Source organism: Echiichthys vipera (genome assembly GCF_963691815.1).
Source record: "Echiichthys vipera genome assembly, chromosome: 10".
Taxonomy (NCBI): Eukaryota; Metazoa; Chordata; class Actinopteri; order Perciformes; family Trachinidae; genus Echiichthys; species Echiichthys vipera.
The window spans coordinates 5,768,637-5,785,778 of record NC_139835.1 but is presented as its reverse complement, the minus strand read 5'-3'; the positions used below and the strand labels follow the sequence as shown (position 1 = coordinate 5,785,778).

Genomic DNA, 17,142 nt, shown 5'->3' with positions numbered 1-17,142 from the left:
TGCTGTGTGAGAGGAGAGAGACACGGACCCACATACTGAACTGGACTCTGAGCGACATGCATGGGAATGAATTAGGCCGACCACAGATTTCTCCCTTTTCCCTGATGCTCTGAATAAGGAGCTTAACTGCTCTCTAGTCTCTTTTTCATAAATCAAGCTCTAAGAAGGTGTGGAAAGTCTTTAAATGAAGTGAGAAAGTGGCGCCTGTGAGTGCTTTAGTACAGGGAAGGGGTTCCCAGCAGCACCCTCTGCTCGTTGAGGACACTAACTGAAACAGCCAAAATACACAGACAAGTTGTACCAGACACTCCTTCAAATGGGTAGCAGGTTTGAAATGTTTAATTTATTAGCCTTAACTCTGAAAACATGTCAGTAAAAGCAATATAATAGAGCTTTTTGGGAATGTAGGCTTACTGGTGCAGCAAAGTCTGGGACACAATTTAAAGCTTAATACTGTTGCAGCATACTATAGGATAGCAACGCGAATCTTCACTGTTTAAATGACCCGAGCAATAACACATTCTTCTTCTTTGCAGTGTCCATGAACAAAACAAGTTGTAAGAATTCCTGCCCAACTCCGGAAATGCACAATACTACTGCATATGTAAAAAAGTTATTTAAAGCCTACTGTAGCACCAGAGGGAGCTGTAAGAAGTCTGATACAAGTTTAAAAGTTAAAAAGGGGTGTGGAGTGAGCTACGAGTCCTCTGTCGCTCCTCATCTCAGCGTCAGGCTAGCATCATCAGGCTGCAATAGCTGCTATTAGCATTACACACAGATCTCTGACAGATTTGTCTGTGGTTGCGTTGCATTGTGGGTAATACAGCCAGGTTTTCACATGAAGGAAGAAGAGTTTGTGGAATAAAAAGGACAATATCTCTGGTTCGACTGCATCAATTTAGATACTTTAGAAAACTGCCCAGTGTTATAGGAGTGCAGAATTAGTGGAGTGAAGGGGGTCATCCCCATGTTCCCCGGTCTCATAAGCCTCTGCCTTCGCTGATTTAATTCAGCATTTGGTTACGATTAGGGGGTAGTGTTAGGGTGTACCTAAGCCTATTTTTCCGGGTAATTCAGCACTGGTTGTGGAAAACATAACAGACCGGGGAACATTGGTGAGCATCGGAGAAGATCGGACCTTTTTAAAAAAAAATGGTCCGATGTTCCCCGGTCACATACAAAGCGGGGAACATAGGACCTGGGGAAAATAAGTACGCTCCTGGGTGGAGCACTATTTAATGAATAAGCTTTAGAGGTGCTGGTATGCAGATTTTGGAGATTTTTGGAACTAGCCATCTCCCCTCGCTTCTCGTCTTTATGCTAAGCTAACCGCATCCTTGCTCCTGCTTAACCCTACCAACTTTCCTATATCTGAATAATTAGATATCAATACGACTGAGAAGCATATAGTCAATGTCTGACTCTTGTTATGATGATTTTCTTATTTTACACGCCCGTAGAATGTGGTTTCTCTCAACCCCATTGGATTACAGTAAAGGCAATGCTAGGCTGCTTTCTGTGTACACAGTACTGTATGCTGATAGCATTATGTTGACATTGTGGAAATATGATAGCAGTGATATTTTTCACAGTGACAATGTTTGCTAGTGCAAATCAGTACTGTCATAAGATATAACCAGTATGGATGGATAATTTCCAGTACAAGATAAAATAAATGTTAATTCTGTATGAAAAGTCATGGTGTAACACTGGAGCGTAACCTTGAACACAGTTTACACTCACCTCATCCAGACAGCGTTCATACTGCTTCCTCTGATTGTCGTTTTCCAGTGACAGAGCAGAGTTCTCAGCCTGTACAGACAAAACACAGAAAGATAAACTGCATTCATTAGTTTTGAATGCGCAGCCATGTCAATATCAATATTTTCAGAAAGAGTTCACATCTGAGCTGAGAGTTCAATACACATAATAAATAATACGGTAATTCCTGTGAAAAACAAATGTGCAATACCATAACCGTGAGCTTTTGACGATATTTTTTTCTCTTAGACAGCTTCAGAGAAATAGACAGATAGATCAAGAGGCTCTCTCCCTGCGGCACTGTGGGATTTACAGGTTCACTGGAGAAAGATGGTTCTCAATGAATGATGCTTTAAATTTCAGGCATCCAAACTCCATCCTGCAGACCTTCACTGTGTCTGTAAGGCTTGAGGTACCCCAGGTATAATTCAATTACTGACAGAGCTTTTGCACAGCGGAGGAACAGGAACCATTCTGGGAACTCAGGAGGTGACTTTCTACTGAAATGATTAATCCAGTAAATCTTAAAAGTTGGGCTACTTGAGATAGCTTGTTTGTAGTGCTGTGGGCGACTCCTCGGAACAACAGGTTCACAGAAAATTGAAAAAAAAAAAAGGCACGATAAAGACAGAAGTCAGCTCAACATTTTCAATCTAACCCAAGGTGATAGCTGAAGATTATCACTGCAGTATTTTAACCACAGACTCAAAATAAATAAATAATGGACTAGCTCCCGGGTCTGAAAAGGTAAGTCAATGCAAAAGTGCCATAAACCTGCATTCTCTCTAATGACCAGCAAGGGGGAAACTCCACTGACTCCAAAAATAAGTCAGATTGTATAGAAATGTACAACAAAATGACCTTACTTCTAACTTTATCAATGAGTTTTGGGCTCAATCACCAGTTTCAAGTCATCTTTAATACAACATAATGTTCATTTTGTTATTTCTAGTCCCATTTCGAGTAAAATGGAGGATAACGCAGGGTATGCTTTAGGGCATGGCTACGATGACCATAGGATCATAGGATAGAGGCTTACTAATGCATTACTCAAGCAAAACGTCATCCAGAGTAGGTTCTCATCACCATGGGTTTTCTGAGGGAAAACAATGCCCCTCATAGATGTCAATAGCAGAAGAGGAAGCTGCAACATATCTCAGTGTTTCCCTATATTAGGGGGGTGCTGCGCCCCCCCAACAGCACCCCCTGCCCCCATTGAACGAAACTGAAACTTATCAGAGATCCTTTATTATTTAGTTTGAGAAGATGATTCACTCCTACAAAAACAACTAAAACAGAATTAAACAAACTGAAATTATTTCTTTATTTTGTTGTGCTTGAAACCATAAAGTGATTTTTGATTTAACTTTGTTCTGTTTCTGCTGAAGAACATTATTTGGACCTTTTGGACAATTATTTAAAAGACATTTTCTGATGCTGAGTGTAGCTCATTGTGCAATACACTGATTTAAACTGAGTTTGCATTGTAGCTCTGATTATTGCTGTATACTTGTGATCCTTCTGTCTGGTGATTTGTAACACCTTTTAACACGGATTTGTTTATCCATGTGGGGATTGACCTTTCAGTACGAACCTAACCATTAAAGTGTCTGATTAAGCATCGACTGGCACGCGAACAAAAGAACATTCAGGTAATCTGCTACAGTGGAAACACATGGAATACCATGATTCCTTTTTTTTTGGTCACCCCCCAACACTGTAAATCTGGGGGAAACACTGTATCTGCAAATGTCTACTTTAAACAAACTTTAAACTTATAATGATACGCCGAAGGGGGACTATGTAGTTACTTGCACCAACAATAAATCCAAAAACTATGATATCTGATTACATCCCCTTGCCATATCCTAAGAAAGATCCAGATAGAAGGGCTTTACAAGGTAGACCAAACCAGTGTTGTGTTGAAGTGTGTGCCTCAATCCTATAGTTTCCTTCTTATTATAATAATGGCCCCCCTCTGTGGTTAAGTTTAGGGCATAAGGTTGGTTCTGGTTAAAGGGATAGTTCAGCTTTTTTAAAGTGGTGCTACATTCGGTTCTTATCCATAGTCACTGTATTACCTACAGTAAATGTAGGTAGGTTAAAGTTTAGATTCTCTGCCTGACCCGGCCGGAGGATAGTGGTGGGAAATATAGGCCCGGGCTGGGCCTTTGATCGAGTGCTTGCAGGTTTTTTTTTGTTTATTTAAATCATTGCTTCATTGGTCTAATCTGGGGAGAAAGCTATACCATAAACAGAAATATTATAGGCCTATATATATTTAGCAGAATAGGCCTGAGTAACACGTGTTTCGCCATATGTTGCAGCGCTCAATGTCTCCTCTACTCGCCCGCAACACAACGGGCCTGCTGCTCTGCTGTGCAGCTAAAGTGCAACATGGAGCTTGGAGATGTAATGGATCAAATAAAGACAGGTAAATTAACTTTTATTGAGTCTGGAGGAAAGTCTGAGGTATGGAGGCATTTCCTTTTCATGGTTCTTGTTTTTGCATTCAGATCCATATGTGTTCAATTCCATTCTGAATAATTCCATTCTGTAGTTAAAGCAGCTCCCAATTTTATTTGAGAACATCAGATAGCACAGCCCATTGATTAAAAAAAATTGTCTGGTTGAAATCGGGCTCATAATTACTGTTAATGTGTGGGGCCGGGCTCGGGCTGAACATGCACAGGCTCGGGCAGAGTCGGGCTGGATTTTCTGGGCCCGATCTAAGCTCTAAGGTAGATGAAGGTTAGCATGCCACCAGTTTGGAGAAGCAGACAGGAGTATAAACTGCTGTGGACTGGGGGCAGCAGTAAAACACACTTTATTCCACCTAAATCAAATTGAGAAGGTTTTCACCGCTTTACCTTGCAACCAGACAGCCCTTTCCCTTGGCACAACATTCTCTCAATGTATTCCTATGCACAAGTGCAACTGTGCTGTAAAAAAAGGGGGCACGGCCTTGATGTTTTGCGAAGTACACTGTGTAGCTACATTTAAATATTGAACTTGTTTTAAGGTGTTTTCGTCTTAGAGCTGCTAACTTCAAGTCATAATCCGTAAGATTTGAGATATCTTGTGTCTAGCAGTCTCTTTGGTGGTAAGATGTAACCGCATGTGAGCCTGTTCTTTCAGAGCCTCAGTTTTTTCACAGTCATTATGTGTCCTATGTAAACTTTATTGACACACATTCTCCTCTCAACTTCTGGACTGTCCCCTATATGTTACCCTCTTAAATCCATACACACACACACATGTTCCTATTACACTTCTGCCCTTACTACAAGCCTGACTCACAAGTCACAAGACTCACCCCGATTTCCAAGTACAAGTGAACGCAGCATAACTGTTGTGACGAGCTCCACCGACAGACCAACAGCTGTCAGTAACTTTACTAACATGGCACATTTGCATTTAGAGAGGAATTGTCTCCACAGACACACAGATAGTAGAATACTCAGTAAAGAGGCAACAAGTGCTTTCATTAGTGGGTCATTTGATCAATCACCATTGTTTTAACTCGCTCTTTGACAGATAGGAACTTAAAAGACATTAACAAGATGAAAATCTTATGGATTATAACTTTAAAGAGAAACTGCCAATTTTCAAGCAGCTCTGTCACTGCAGTACATGAATAGCACTGAGAGTGCCCCGCTAAAATGCTGTATGACTTGTGTCGAAGATCACTAAAAGTTTCCCTCTTTATTGTTTAGCTTAGCACAGTGCCACTGAAACAACAGTGACTTCCATCGCTCCTCCCAGCATCAAATATGGTCACTTGTGGCTCCAAAAAAACAAGATGGCGGGGGGCCAAATGCTTATCTCAAAGCTTCAAAATGCTTGTCTACAAAAAAACGAGTAAGGTCACAGTGGTAATGTCCATTCTGTTTTAAAGTGTCTATTGTGAGACTGATCCTAAATGAATCACCTAATGAATCACACAAGAATATGGATTGTTGTCTTTTTTCAGGAAGGAATCTTAGGGCAGTGTTTAAAAGGCCACGGCTCAGCCTGAAGACTTGCAGTCGGTGTGAGTAAAGGTCAGGGGAGCACAAGTTATGAGTTTGAACTTTAAGTGTTTGATCCTTATACAGTATGTTATGTGACTGAGCACTTGCTATTGATGTGATGGTACATCGCATTTTCAAATGAGCATGACTGATGTTAGACAGTAGACTTCAATTTTTATTCATTCATCAATACATATTAAGTTATATATATATATAAGTTATACACATATTAAATACAAAAAAAGTTTTTGCCTCTGCATGATGTATTACTTCTGCAAAAAAAAAAATATCCTGAATGTAAAAATAAATCACTTGCAAAGATATGTGTTTGGCAATGTGCTCACCACCATGCCCACTCATCCCTGCTTTTGCAGAGTTAACATGGTTGATCTGCAGCGAGCATCGCATCAATCAGTGTTTTCGGCTAAAGTGTCAAATTCCACTGAATATTCGTTTTCGGTTGAGGAGCTGAGAGGAGTCAACGACTTTGCCTCAGTCAAAAAGCACAGCAAGTTCAGTTTGTTTTTATTATTAATCTTTTCACTCTTATTTGTGGTTCTTGGAGCATTTTTTTCATTTTTCATGGTAGATTATATGTGAGGCACCCAAGTGTGCCCTAATGACTGGAAAGTAGTTTCAGACTAAATGGAAAACCTTGTCTCCGGTTCAGCGTTAAAGTTTAATTACAAATGTGGATCAAATAAAGGCAGCCACCATGAAGAGGCAACGGCATGAAAGCCACAAAACACACTCAGAATGATCCATTAGGGTCAAAGAAGACAAGTAAATTGATGAAATTTAAGATGGCACTTCATTCTAAAAGATCATAACTAATGACAGAGTGGTTATGCAGGATTTCTCATGTATTAGACCACAGTATTAACACCGGGAATTGAAAAGCACTGAAATGGTGATATGGTGGCCGGTAAAAATTTAGCAAGAATCCATAGTTACTTCAACTTGAACACACATTGTGAGATTTTATCAGGATGCAGGATGCAACATTAAAGCCTTTGCAATAAATGTGGTTTGATTACATATGCTGCATGCAGTCATTTGATTAAAATAATGAAAATGTATTTGGTGTTTGTTCAGTTCATTTTGAACAATTTCCAATCTTGAGCTGTCCTGGCAAGTTAAATCTTCTCTGGCAGGTTTTGGAATTAGGAGCATCTTCTTCTTTTTTTCCGTTACTTGAAAGCAGATTTATGGAGGCTTATTTGCTCATTTAATAATGATAATGATATTCTCGAAAATTAAGTCACACAGACTCTAAAGATAAGTGTGTTATGTATATGCTTTCAGATTTTGAGTTTTAAAGCGAATTGCAGAAATCTGTTTCATGATGACGATGAAATTAAGTTCTGTGCAGGGCTGCATGAAGTCCCCATATGGTATTTAATATTGACTACAAGCCCCTAAGCTACACTAAGCATTCCTGGACATTCATAGTTGAATAATACATAACACAAGAATGAGCAGCAAGCAGCAAAAGTGAATTTCTCACTGTGATGATGCAGGAGTTCAGTATGTAACTCAGTGATTCTCCACGTCTTAGTCCTGCAGACACTTCACAAATTGATGTTTCTATCTGATCTGCCTGGTGAGACCATGTATTTACCTCTCAGATCAGTCTGGTAACGTGGGACAGAGAAAATCTGGAGCCGTTTGCCAAGCGACCATCCAATCAGCGTTGGTTTTGAGGCGGATTTAACGCAACAGTGTGAAGCAAGGATAAACGACTGTTCAGTGCAAACAACATGCCGGCTTCCGCGGATGAGATGAGCGCAGCTATCAAGCAACTTTTATCAGAATTAGAGAGTATTTCTTCTCTGAAAGAAGAGCAAAAAACGGCACTGGAGGCTTTTCTCTGTGAAAAAAATGCAGATATCCTTTACCGACATGTTGTTTAATTTCTAAGCTTTGCCTCTACGCTCTGTTAGTATGTCATACACTTTGTTGATCTGATTGGTTGATTTGCCCGTCACCAAGGGTGATAGACAGATGGTTTATCCAATCAGCAGTCAGTATTTTCTCCCCTTCCCCAAAGATCTCCAAACCAGAGTTCCCAGGTGGATATGCAGAGACAATGAGAATCAATCCATCTGGAGGAGTCAGGTTATGTTCCTATCGGCCTGAGTACAATCCTCATCACTGACCATATGTTTTTAAAACAACATCAACAAATGTGACCATCACAAAAGCACATCTAGTAAAACAAAATATGCAGAATTAGCTAGGTGAACCCTGTTTTGAGATGGATTTTACCTTTAGGCTATATGCTTTACGGTAGATAGAAGAGGGTGATCAATAATGCCTGTGAGACCTCTTAACAGATGGAAAGTCCTATTACCTTTAGCAGGGAAGGTGTGACAGAGAGAGAGAGACTGTACGTTCACTGGAACACTGGCTGCAAATGTTAACTACCCTGTCAGCATTTTAATTATCACCTCCTGGATATGAATAACTCCTCTGTAGCCTCCTGTTTCTGTCTTGCCCCTTGGGCCGCTCTTCAGCATAATGGGAGCTCATTTTCATAGATGGATAGAGGCACAATGAAACACTGATTGGGCTTGTTTCTCATCTACATGGCTCACTGGTATTTTCACATGAAGCTACACAGACGCAGGTGCTATGAATGGCAAGTGACAGTGGTTAATGATCAGTTCATTCAAACAAGTTCATGCTTTTAATTTTATAACTGAAACGCTTCATGCTACAGCGTTCCTGAGGAATTGTTTTCTTACCTTCAGCAGCGTTTGGATTATTTTTTATATATCTTACATTTCACTAATGATTTGAAATACCCTGGCCCTCAGCAAGCAAGTTCCACCACAGTCTGGCACAACAAAAATAGCAACTTCAAGCCACAGCACAGGGGTCTGCAGTGGATCTCTGCAGTATGCCTGAAGGATGTGATGGCCAAGGCCAAAGTCAAGAAGAAAGATGTAAGAATTGGGCCGAATCATCTTAGTGGAGGGCCAGATTTGGTCCACAGGCTACAACCTGCTGACTTATGCTATAGCGAAAATGACAAAGAAGTGCTAATGAGTTTATCGATCCAAAACAGCCAGTCAAAGTGTCAGGGGTGAAGTAACGCCATGCTATGCTTTTTAACAACCCTACCTATCCCATAATCCTTCCTAAATAGGACAACTAAAAGATCCCTTTGGGATGAACTCCCGCAAGGAAATTGAGATTCCAGCAGCTAAAAAAACACGAGGGAGGTCTAAAAAGTATAGGATAACCAATAATCTCTTAGCTAAATAAATACAGAAAATATAAAAAACAATAAACAGTAAACAATAAACTCAAATATATATGAGATAGATGTCAGATAAGTTAAATGTAGAGGAAATGTATAAGATCAGACATCTGTATATGACAGAAATGAGCAGTAAAATTAAATGATTGCACTTAAGTGGTGGATAAAGTTATTGCACAAAGAAGAAGAAGATAAGTGTCCAGGTGTGTAAGAGTAGATTATTAATTCCATAGTGAGTGGCTCCCACTCCTTCCCTTCTGATGTATGTATATAAAAACTAAAAGCGATCACACAGACAATCATGTAACCAGCACAATGATGTTCAGTCTTTGAGCTGCCCAATTATCTGCCCGAGTCTTTAAAGATATCTAATGAAATACACGCAATTAAGTGACATTCTCAATATATCGATCACTGTGACATTTCAGAGATGGGGAACAGGAAGGGCAGTGGGGAAATCGGGAAGAGTTGGGGAAAGGGTAAGAAGTGGGCCGTGCAATCCACTTTACCTCCAGGGCTCTGAGTCGCTCTAGCAGGGGATTGCTGTCCTTTGAATTTTCCTCCGACCCTCCGCCGGCCTCAGGCAAAGCAGGCATCTCTGCTGCTGTGGCTGTGGGACCCTCCAGACTGCCCTGCTGCTTCCACATTTCCTCCAGGAGTTTGTCCTGAAACGCAGAGAGAGCGGATCAACGAGGCATGCCTTAAAGTCACAAAGAAATAAAAACAAAAATTCTTCATCTTAGCGGGCTGCAGTTATACCAGCAATAGATCTTAATAAACAACACATCAAATGGTCCCACTACTGTATATGTAAAACTCCCACTTCACTTCGAAGATCATCAACCCCGACTTTAATTCGTAACATTGACTCAAATGCCTCCTTTACTGTCTGTCACTGGGAATCAACACCTTACTTTGAAGTTTCTGTTGTTTGGTAAAGCAGTTTATATGATCCCACCAATCTGGTGCTATTTTCGTCATATTTCTACTGCATGACTTTGGTTGTAAATGCTCACAGACAGGGTAATGTTTGCTTCTTAATGAATTTCAAGAATAAAACATGAGCCACTGATTGAAAAGGAGGCTGTGACATAGGTAATAATGAGCCCCGGTAATCACCTCAGGCAACAAAAACAGAATACCACATTTTAACGGACCAGTCTGATGTGTATAGAGGTGTGTGTGGTTACTCTGTAGCAGCCTGGTGTCATTTGGACATGGATCATTGAAAGTAAACAAAGTGGACGGCCGTGTGTGATGGCACTGCACTCTGGTGCAGCACTACTTAGACCAGAAGCTGCAGATTTAGCAACATGTATATCCTGCTGCCTTCAAATGCTGCAGCGAATTAATGGACTGAAGGAGAGGCTATTCATACAGTATAAAGCAGCTGTGGACAAACTCAAATCAAATCAAACTTCATTTATAAAGCGCTTTCCACACACACTTAAGGCAACACAAAGTGCTTCACAGAACAAAATCCATACAAAAAGAAAACCAACAATACCAACTCTCTTCCCCCGATCCACAGACAGAGCAACAAGTTATTTTCAGAAAATGAAAAAAACTCAATTCAACAGAACTAAACAAGTACGGACTGAATAACAAGATACTGTTAGAATCATTCGTATTCATTTACTGGCATTCTGATGCTTTCAGCATTATTCACTTATTGCTGTTCATGTGCTCAAAGTATTTAGTTTGCTCTTGTTGATAAGTGGCAGCAGAGTGACGTTGCTCCAGAAACAGATGTGGTTCCAGATGTCTCAGGGCGATGTTAAGACCCTTTTCCACCAAAATAATAGCAGCTTGCTTTGCACTGCCTCATTTGAATGAACCATCCACCTGTTGCCTTTCCTCCCAGCTGTGCACTGTGCACAAAATACCACACAGTTGGACAACAGAAAATTCAGGACCTGCATGTTTTAGGTTTCTCCCTGCTGAAACACACCATTATCAAACCTGTGACCAGCTTCAGCTGCTTGATAACAAGCAGAGTATGAGACTCAGGTGTGTTGGAGCAGGGAGAAACCTAAAAGATGCAGGACAGTAGCTCTCCGGGAGCAGGATTGGAGATGCCTGAGCTATGGTAAGAGGCTTCAAGAAATGTTACCCCCTTTAATGATCTTATACCTTGAATTGTTCATGCCATTGGCCATTATTTGAGAAACTGCCAATCTAATACAGGCTTTTATTGGTGAATTTATAGCGTTTTGTCAGTGCCTTCTAAAATATGACAATTCATTCCAAAACACTATATTAGCAGTTTTGATCTTCCCCTCTATAACGAGGCTCTGAAAAAAATTTAGTAAGGTAAAACTAGACAGGCTGGTGTTAAGTCAAATGTTGGCACACTACTCACACTACTTCTGTCTTTGCTACTCAGAGAGGAAAGGCTGATTTGCACAGCTGCAAGAGGTCCTCTGTAAATTTAAGTGTCTGAACAAATGCCCATAACTGATGTTGTTCTGGTGAGAGCAATCTCTCCGGCTCACAAGCTCAGACCATGGAAGTATAGAGAGAAATGGAGTACTGCAAACAGCGTTGGAGCTGGGGCACAGGTCGCTCCTATGTAAGTTGCTGTGTTGTACATGTAGCCAAAAAGGTCCCACTTCCATTCCCTGTGTTAAAGGACCCACACTGGTGTTTCATTTAACGTTGCCTCCCAACTGTTCTGTCTCAGGCTCATTCCCATGAATGGAGGAAGGGAAATAACTGAATTAATAGCACTATAAATAAAATTGAATTGAATTGAATTGCATTAAACAATACTTTTACAACTTTTAGCATATAACGATTTGAATAAGGTGCTGTTTCATACTGGGAAAGTGATGAACCTCAGAAAAAAATATCCACTGATTTACAGACTTCACTTTTACAATGTAAGTCTCAGGGGAAAGTATTTTTCTTCCCAATGGTATCACATGACAGACCTGGAAGCTGTGATTACATGGATTATAGCCACTATTATAGTCAAATTTGCATCAAAGCAAAGCTCTGTTCCTGTGGGCTTGGCTCAGACAAGCTGGTTGGACATGTCCTGCCCAGTATGAAAGGGCAGAGAGACAAAGTTGACAGGTTGTTGGTGAAGAATGGGAGGCAGAGCCTTCAGCTACCAAGCTCCTCTCCTTTGGAACCAACTCCCAAGTGTTATTCTGGAGGGAGACACCGTTGCCATATTTAAGAGTAAACTTAAAACTTTCCTTTTTGATAAATCTTACAGCTAGGACTTACGAGCCCTTAGCAATGTTGTTATTTTTAAGCTGATTTTGTTCTGCTTAATTATGCTGCTATAGGCCTAGTCTGCCGGGGGACAATACTTTTCCAGATACTCTGAGCTTTTCTCCTCTCCGTCTGTATCATTCATGTCTCATCAATGCATGTTACTAATTCAACTTCTTCCGTGGAGTTGTTTGTGCTTTGTCGTCTCGCAGGTCTCTGCTGATCGTGATGGTGCCTGCTGCCGTGGTCCTGCATGACGCTTCCTGCTACACTATATATAACTATTACTCACTATTAATCATTATTCATTTATCATTTATAAATTTTAACATTTGTAGCCATAAATACATCACCAGCTGTTATTGCCACTACTCATCAATGATCATGTTTGCCACCATACTTATTATCATTGTCATATTCTGTCACCTTAGCTGTGCTTGGTTCTACTATTCTACTGTATTAACTGTTATAACATATAAGTCATATTCACATTACTATAGATGTTATTATAGTTACTGTAACTTTTGTGGATGCTTGCATCTCTGGAACTGTCTCTCTGTCTTTGTGTCTGTCTTTGTCTCTCTCTGTCCATCTGTCTGTCTTTTCTCTCTTTTTTTTTCTTCCTCCTGAACCGGTGCAGACAGATGTCCGTCCTCCACAGAGCTGGGTCTGTCCGACGTTCCTGTCTGTTATAGGGAAGGTTTTCGTTGCCACTGTGTGCTCAAGATTGCTGTTTCTGCTTATGGAGGAATTGTTGGGTCTATGTAAATCATAAATATTATCATAGAGTGTGGTCTTTACCTACTCCATATGTAAAGTGTCCTAAAGTAACTTTTGTCATGATTTGGCACTATAAATAAAATTGAATGAAATTGACAGTGGAAAATTTGTGAATTAGTGAATGTGATTCAGACCAAGCTTTGACTGTCCTTCAAGTTGTTCATGTGTGCCTTAAGATAATTTATTAAATACGTATGCATTGGCTTAAATTTCTAATTTTGACTCTGGCTTTAAGTGCTAACTTCAGGAAATCTATATGGTTTTAAATAATTCAGGCTTCATCTCATCTTACCGGACGTCAGTATAAAAATAGCAAAAACAAATACATGCAATTCATTACACTGTAAGAATATTTGGGGAAATGCCAACTCGACATGAATAAACTACATTGCACCAGTGGGTAGTCAACATTACCAGTATGTACAGTTTAGATGCATAAAGCTCAAGTTCTAATATTTTCTTTTGTGTGACTTATCACTGAGGCTTCATAGTTGTTTGCATGATATTAGATGTAATGTTTGCATGGTGTTTATTGGCCTGTAATATAGGGTTGCATTAATGAACACTTAGCATTAATGATAAGTGCAGGATTACAGAAACCAAATATTAAAAAGCCTTAATTAAAAAAAGAGGAAGATGGATGGCAGCATAAAAAGAATAGGGGATGGATAAGGCTGAATTACAAAAGACCCCCTAATAATTAGTATTGTGAATTACAGACCTTGTTTGGTATATGGTTCATAACTTCTTATCATCTAAAGTGTTCCCTCGGTCACATTGTGGGGACTCATAACGATATGGAGACAGGTCCCCACAAAGTAAACTATTTAATTTTAGGGTTAACACGTTTTTGCTAAGGTTACACCGTAGGGCTCTGCTCAGACAGAGTGCATTATAGCTGACAGGGGCGGGTTTTTGTAATTGTTTCAATGAGATTGAATGGTTTTGCTCGCTGCCTTTGCTTTGCTGTGCAAAGGCAGCGTGTTTACAGGAGTGACCTGAATGCCTTGAGTTGAAAAATCTTCAATTCAGAGCAAAAAAAAGTGCCTGACATAACTTAGCTTCACCGCAAAATAACGGCTGAAGATGAGTGCCTCTGTGTTTGCCTGGTAGCAAGAATAACAAAAGATGTATCTGGCAAAACTCTCTCTGATTGGGGCGTCTTCAACAAAAAAAAACAGTGTGGTGCACCTTGTGTTTTTAACCTGCAAAACACGCTCTGTCTGATCAGGGCGTGAAACATCATACTGGACTGTATTAGTGTGAACTAATCTTTCATCATACATTTTCTGTAAATAGGTCAAAGGAAAAAAAAAAAAGCTCTCAAGAAAGTTTTTTTTTTTCTAGTGTAAAAAGTCAAATCAAACAAAGGATTTTTCTTTGATAACAATCAAAACAATGCTAACTATGATAAGGGTTAAAACAATGCTAACTATGATAAGGGTTAAAACAATGCTAACTATGATAAGGGTTAAAACAATGCTAACTATGATAAGGGTTAAAACAATGCTAACTATGATAAGGGTTAAAACAATGCTAACTATGATAAGGGTTAAAACAATGCTAGCTATGATAAGGGTTAAACAATGCTAACTATGATAAGGGTTAAAACAATGCAAACTATGATAAGGGTTAAAACAATGCTAACTATGATAAGGGTTAAAACAATGCTAACTATGATAAGGGTTAAAACAATGCTAACTATGATAAGGGTTAAAACAATGCTAACTATGATAAGGGTTAAACAATGCTAACTATGATAAGGGTTAAAACAATGCTAACTATGATAAGGGTTAAAACAATGCTAACTATGATAAGGGTTAAAACAATGCTAACTATGATAAGGGTTAAAACAATGCTAACTATGATAAGGGTTAAAACAATGCTAACTCTGATAAGGGTTAAAACAATGCTAACTATGATAAGGGTTAAAACAATGCTAACAATGATAAGGGTTAAAACAATGCTAGCTATGATAAGGGTTAAAACAATGCTAACTATGATAAGGGTTAAAACAATGCTAACTATGATAAGGGTTAAAACAATGCTAACTATGATAAGGGTTAAACAATGCTAACTATGATAAGGGTTAAAACAATGCTAACAATGATAAGGGTTAAAACAGTGCTAGCTATGATAAAGGTTAAAACAATGCTAGCTATGATAAGGGTTAAAACAATGCTAACTATGATAAGGGTTAAAACAATGCTAACTATGATAAGGGTTAAAACAATGCTAACTATGATAAGGGTTAAAACAATGCTAACTATGATAAGGGTTAAACAATGCTAACTATGATAAGGGTTAAAACAATGCTAACTATGATAAGGGTTAAAACAATGCTAACTATGATAAGGGTTAAAACAATGCTAACTATGATAAGGGTTAAAACAATGCTAACTCTGATAAGGGTTAAAACAATGCTAACTATGATAAGGGTTAAAACAATGCTAACAATGATAAGGGTTAAAACAATACTAGCTATGATAAGGGTTAAAACAATGCTAGCTATGATAAGGGTAAACCCTGAGAAAGGCGCAAGCACACGTGCGTTAGTGTTTTTTAAAAATTGTACCCACTAAAATCAAGGAATTTTAACTTTCTCAAACCCACCTGAGTGCCTGCACTTATTTCTTTCTGATATGTTACCCTCTGCAAGAGCACCGGGGGTTTGAGGGGCACCGGTGGAACCTGTGATCCTGTTGTTTATGGTACGGGTAAGTATGCATTTCAGATAAATGTTCTGAAAACATACTGTCTAGCAGTCAGTTTTTAAACTCTACAGTGAATCCCTCTTTCATAATTTCTTAGATTTTGTAGACACATAATGTGTAAAAGAAAAAAAAAACATAATCCTGCCACTTACATTATTATCTTGAGAGAGCATATCATAAACTTGAAACATCAAGCATCATCTTAAAAAGACTGGGGAAGGTGAGATCAATAGTGCATCTAATGGTAAGTCGTCCTTGGGGTTTTCATAAGTGTTATATCTGCAATTCAGATGCTGAAAAGTTTAAATCAATTCTTCAGATATTTTACAGTTCTGTAATTTAAAAAATAAAATGCAGTGCAAACCGATGCTTCACTGTATAACCTTTTTTTCCCAATGTACAACCAGTTTTTCAGTTTCCAGGCAAGATTTAATTTGATTCAAACCCAAAATGGTGAGAGCAAGAACAATATAAATATCACATCAGTGTTAGAAGACCAAAATGATTCCAAAGGGCTTAAATACAGCTGGTACCTTGTATGCTTTCATGAGGTCCAGTGGGTCCACCTTGGGCCCTTCCAGTGAGTCCTGGTTCTGTAGTAGCGATTGCACCGTCTCCTCCATGCTGCGTTAAAGAAGAGAGCAAAGTGGTCAGGGTTGCACTGGAGCAGGAAGTGCTAGAGAATCATACAGCATGATGGATGAAACTTGGAATCAAATGTTGGGGTTAATATTTGAAAACCACTTAAAGGCTCAAACCAGTCACTTTTGACCATGTACTGTATAATCACACACACAGTGAGATACATTTTGTGCATTTCTAAGCTGATCAGAATTGAAAACATATCAATATTAAAATGCAGTATATATAGAAATATTTTCATGGATGGTGGGTGAACACCTTTGTTTACATTTTGATCACTGACTTGTCTTTTGTTCTTTATAAGTTACCTTTTTCACATTGCACATTATTTGATCCTGTGTTAACATAAAAAGACCAGTTAAGCGCGATGATTTACTAATAAAACAGTTCAGTAAATGATGATTTACTAATAAAACAGTTCAGTAAAATGATGATTTACTAATATAACAGTTAAAATGATGATTTACTAATACAACAGTTCAGTAAAATGATGATTTACTAATATAACAGTTAAAATGATGATTTACTAATATAACTGTTCAGTAAAATGATGATTTACTAATATAACACTTAAAATGATGATTCACTAATATAACAGTTAAAATGATGATTTACTAATATAACAGTTAAAATGATGATTTACTAATATAACAGTTAAAATGATGATTTACTAATATAACAGTTAAAATGATGATTTACTAATATAACAGTTACAATGATGATTAACTAATATAACAGTTAAAAT

The 17,142-nt window shown here is 38.8% G+C and overlaps 1 protein-coding gene across 1 annotated transcript in view; it reads right to left on the bottom strand.

The window, feature by feature from the left end:
* Window positions 1–16,378, bottom strand: part of LOC310953133 (nck-associated protein 5-like) — a gene marked incomplete at both ends in the record, with an annotated part of 56,519 nt that extends 40,141 nt beyond the window's left edge. Inside the window, 3 exons of the mRNA XM_083922071.1 lie at window positions 1,744–1,812; window positions 9,549–9,704; window positions 16,289–16,378. Coding sequence (XP_083778197.1) covers window positions 1,744–1,812; window positions 9,549–9,704; window positions 16,289–16,378 — 315 coding nt within the window. The remainder of the gene's footprint in view (window positions 1–1,743; window positions 1,813–9,548; window positions 9,705–16,288) is intronic.
* Between the last annotated feature and the right edge of the window lie 764 nt (window positions 16,379–17,142).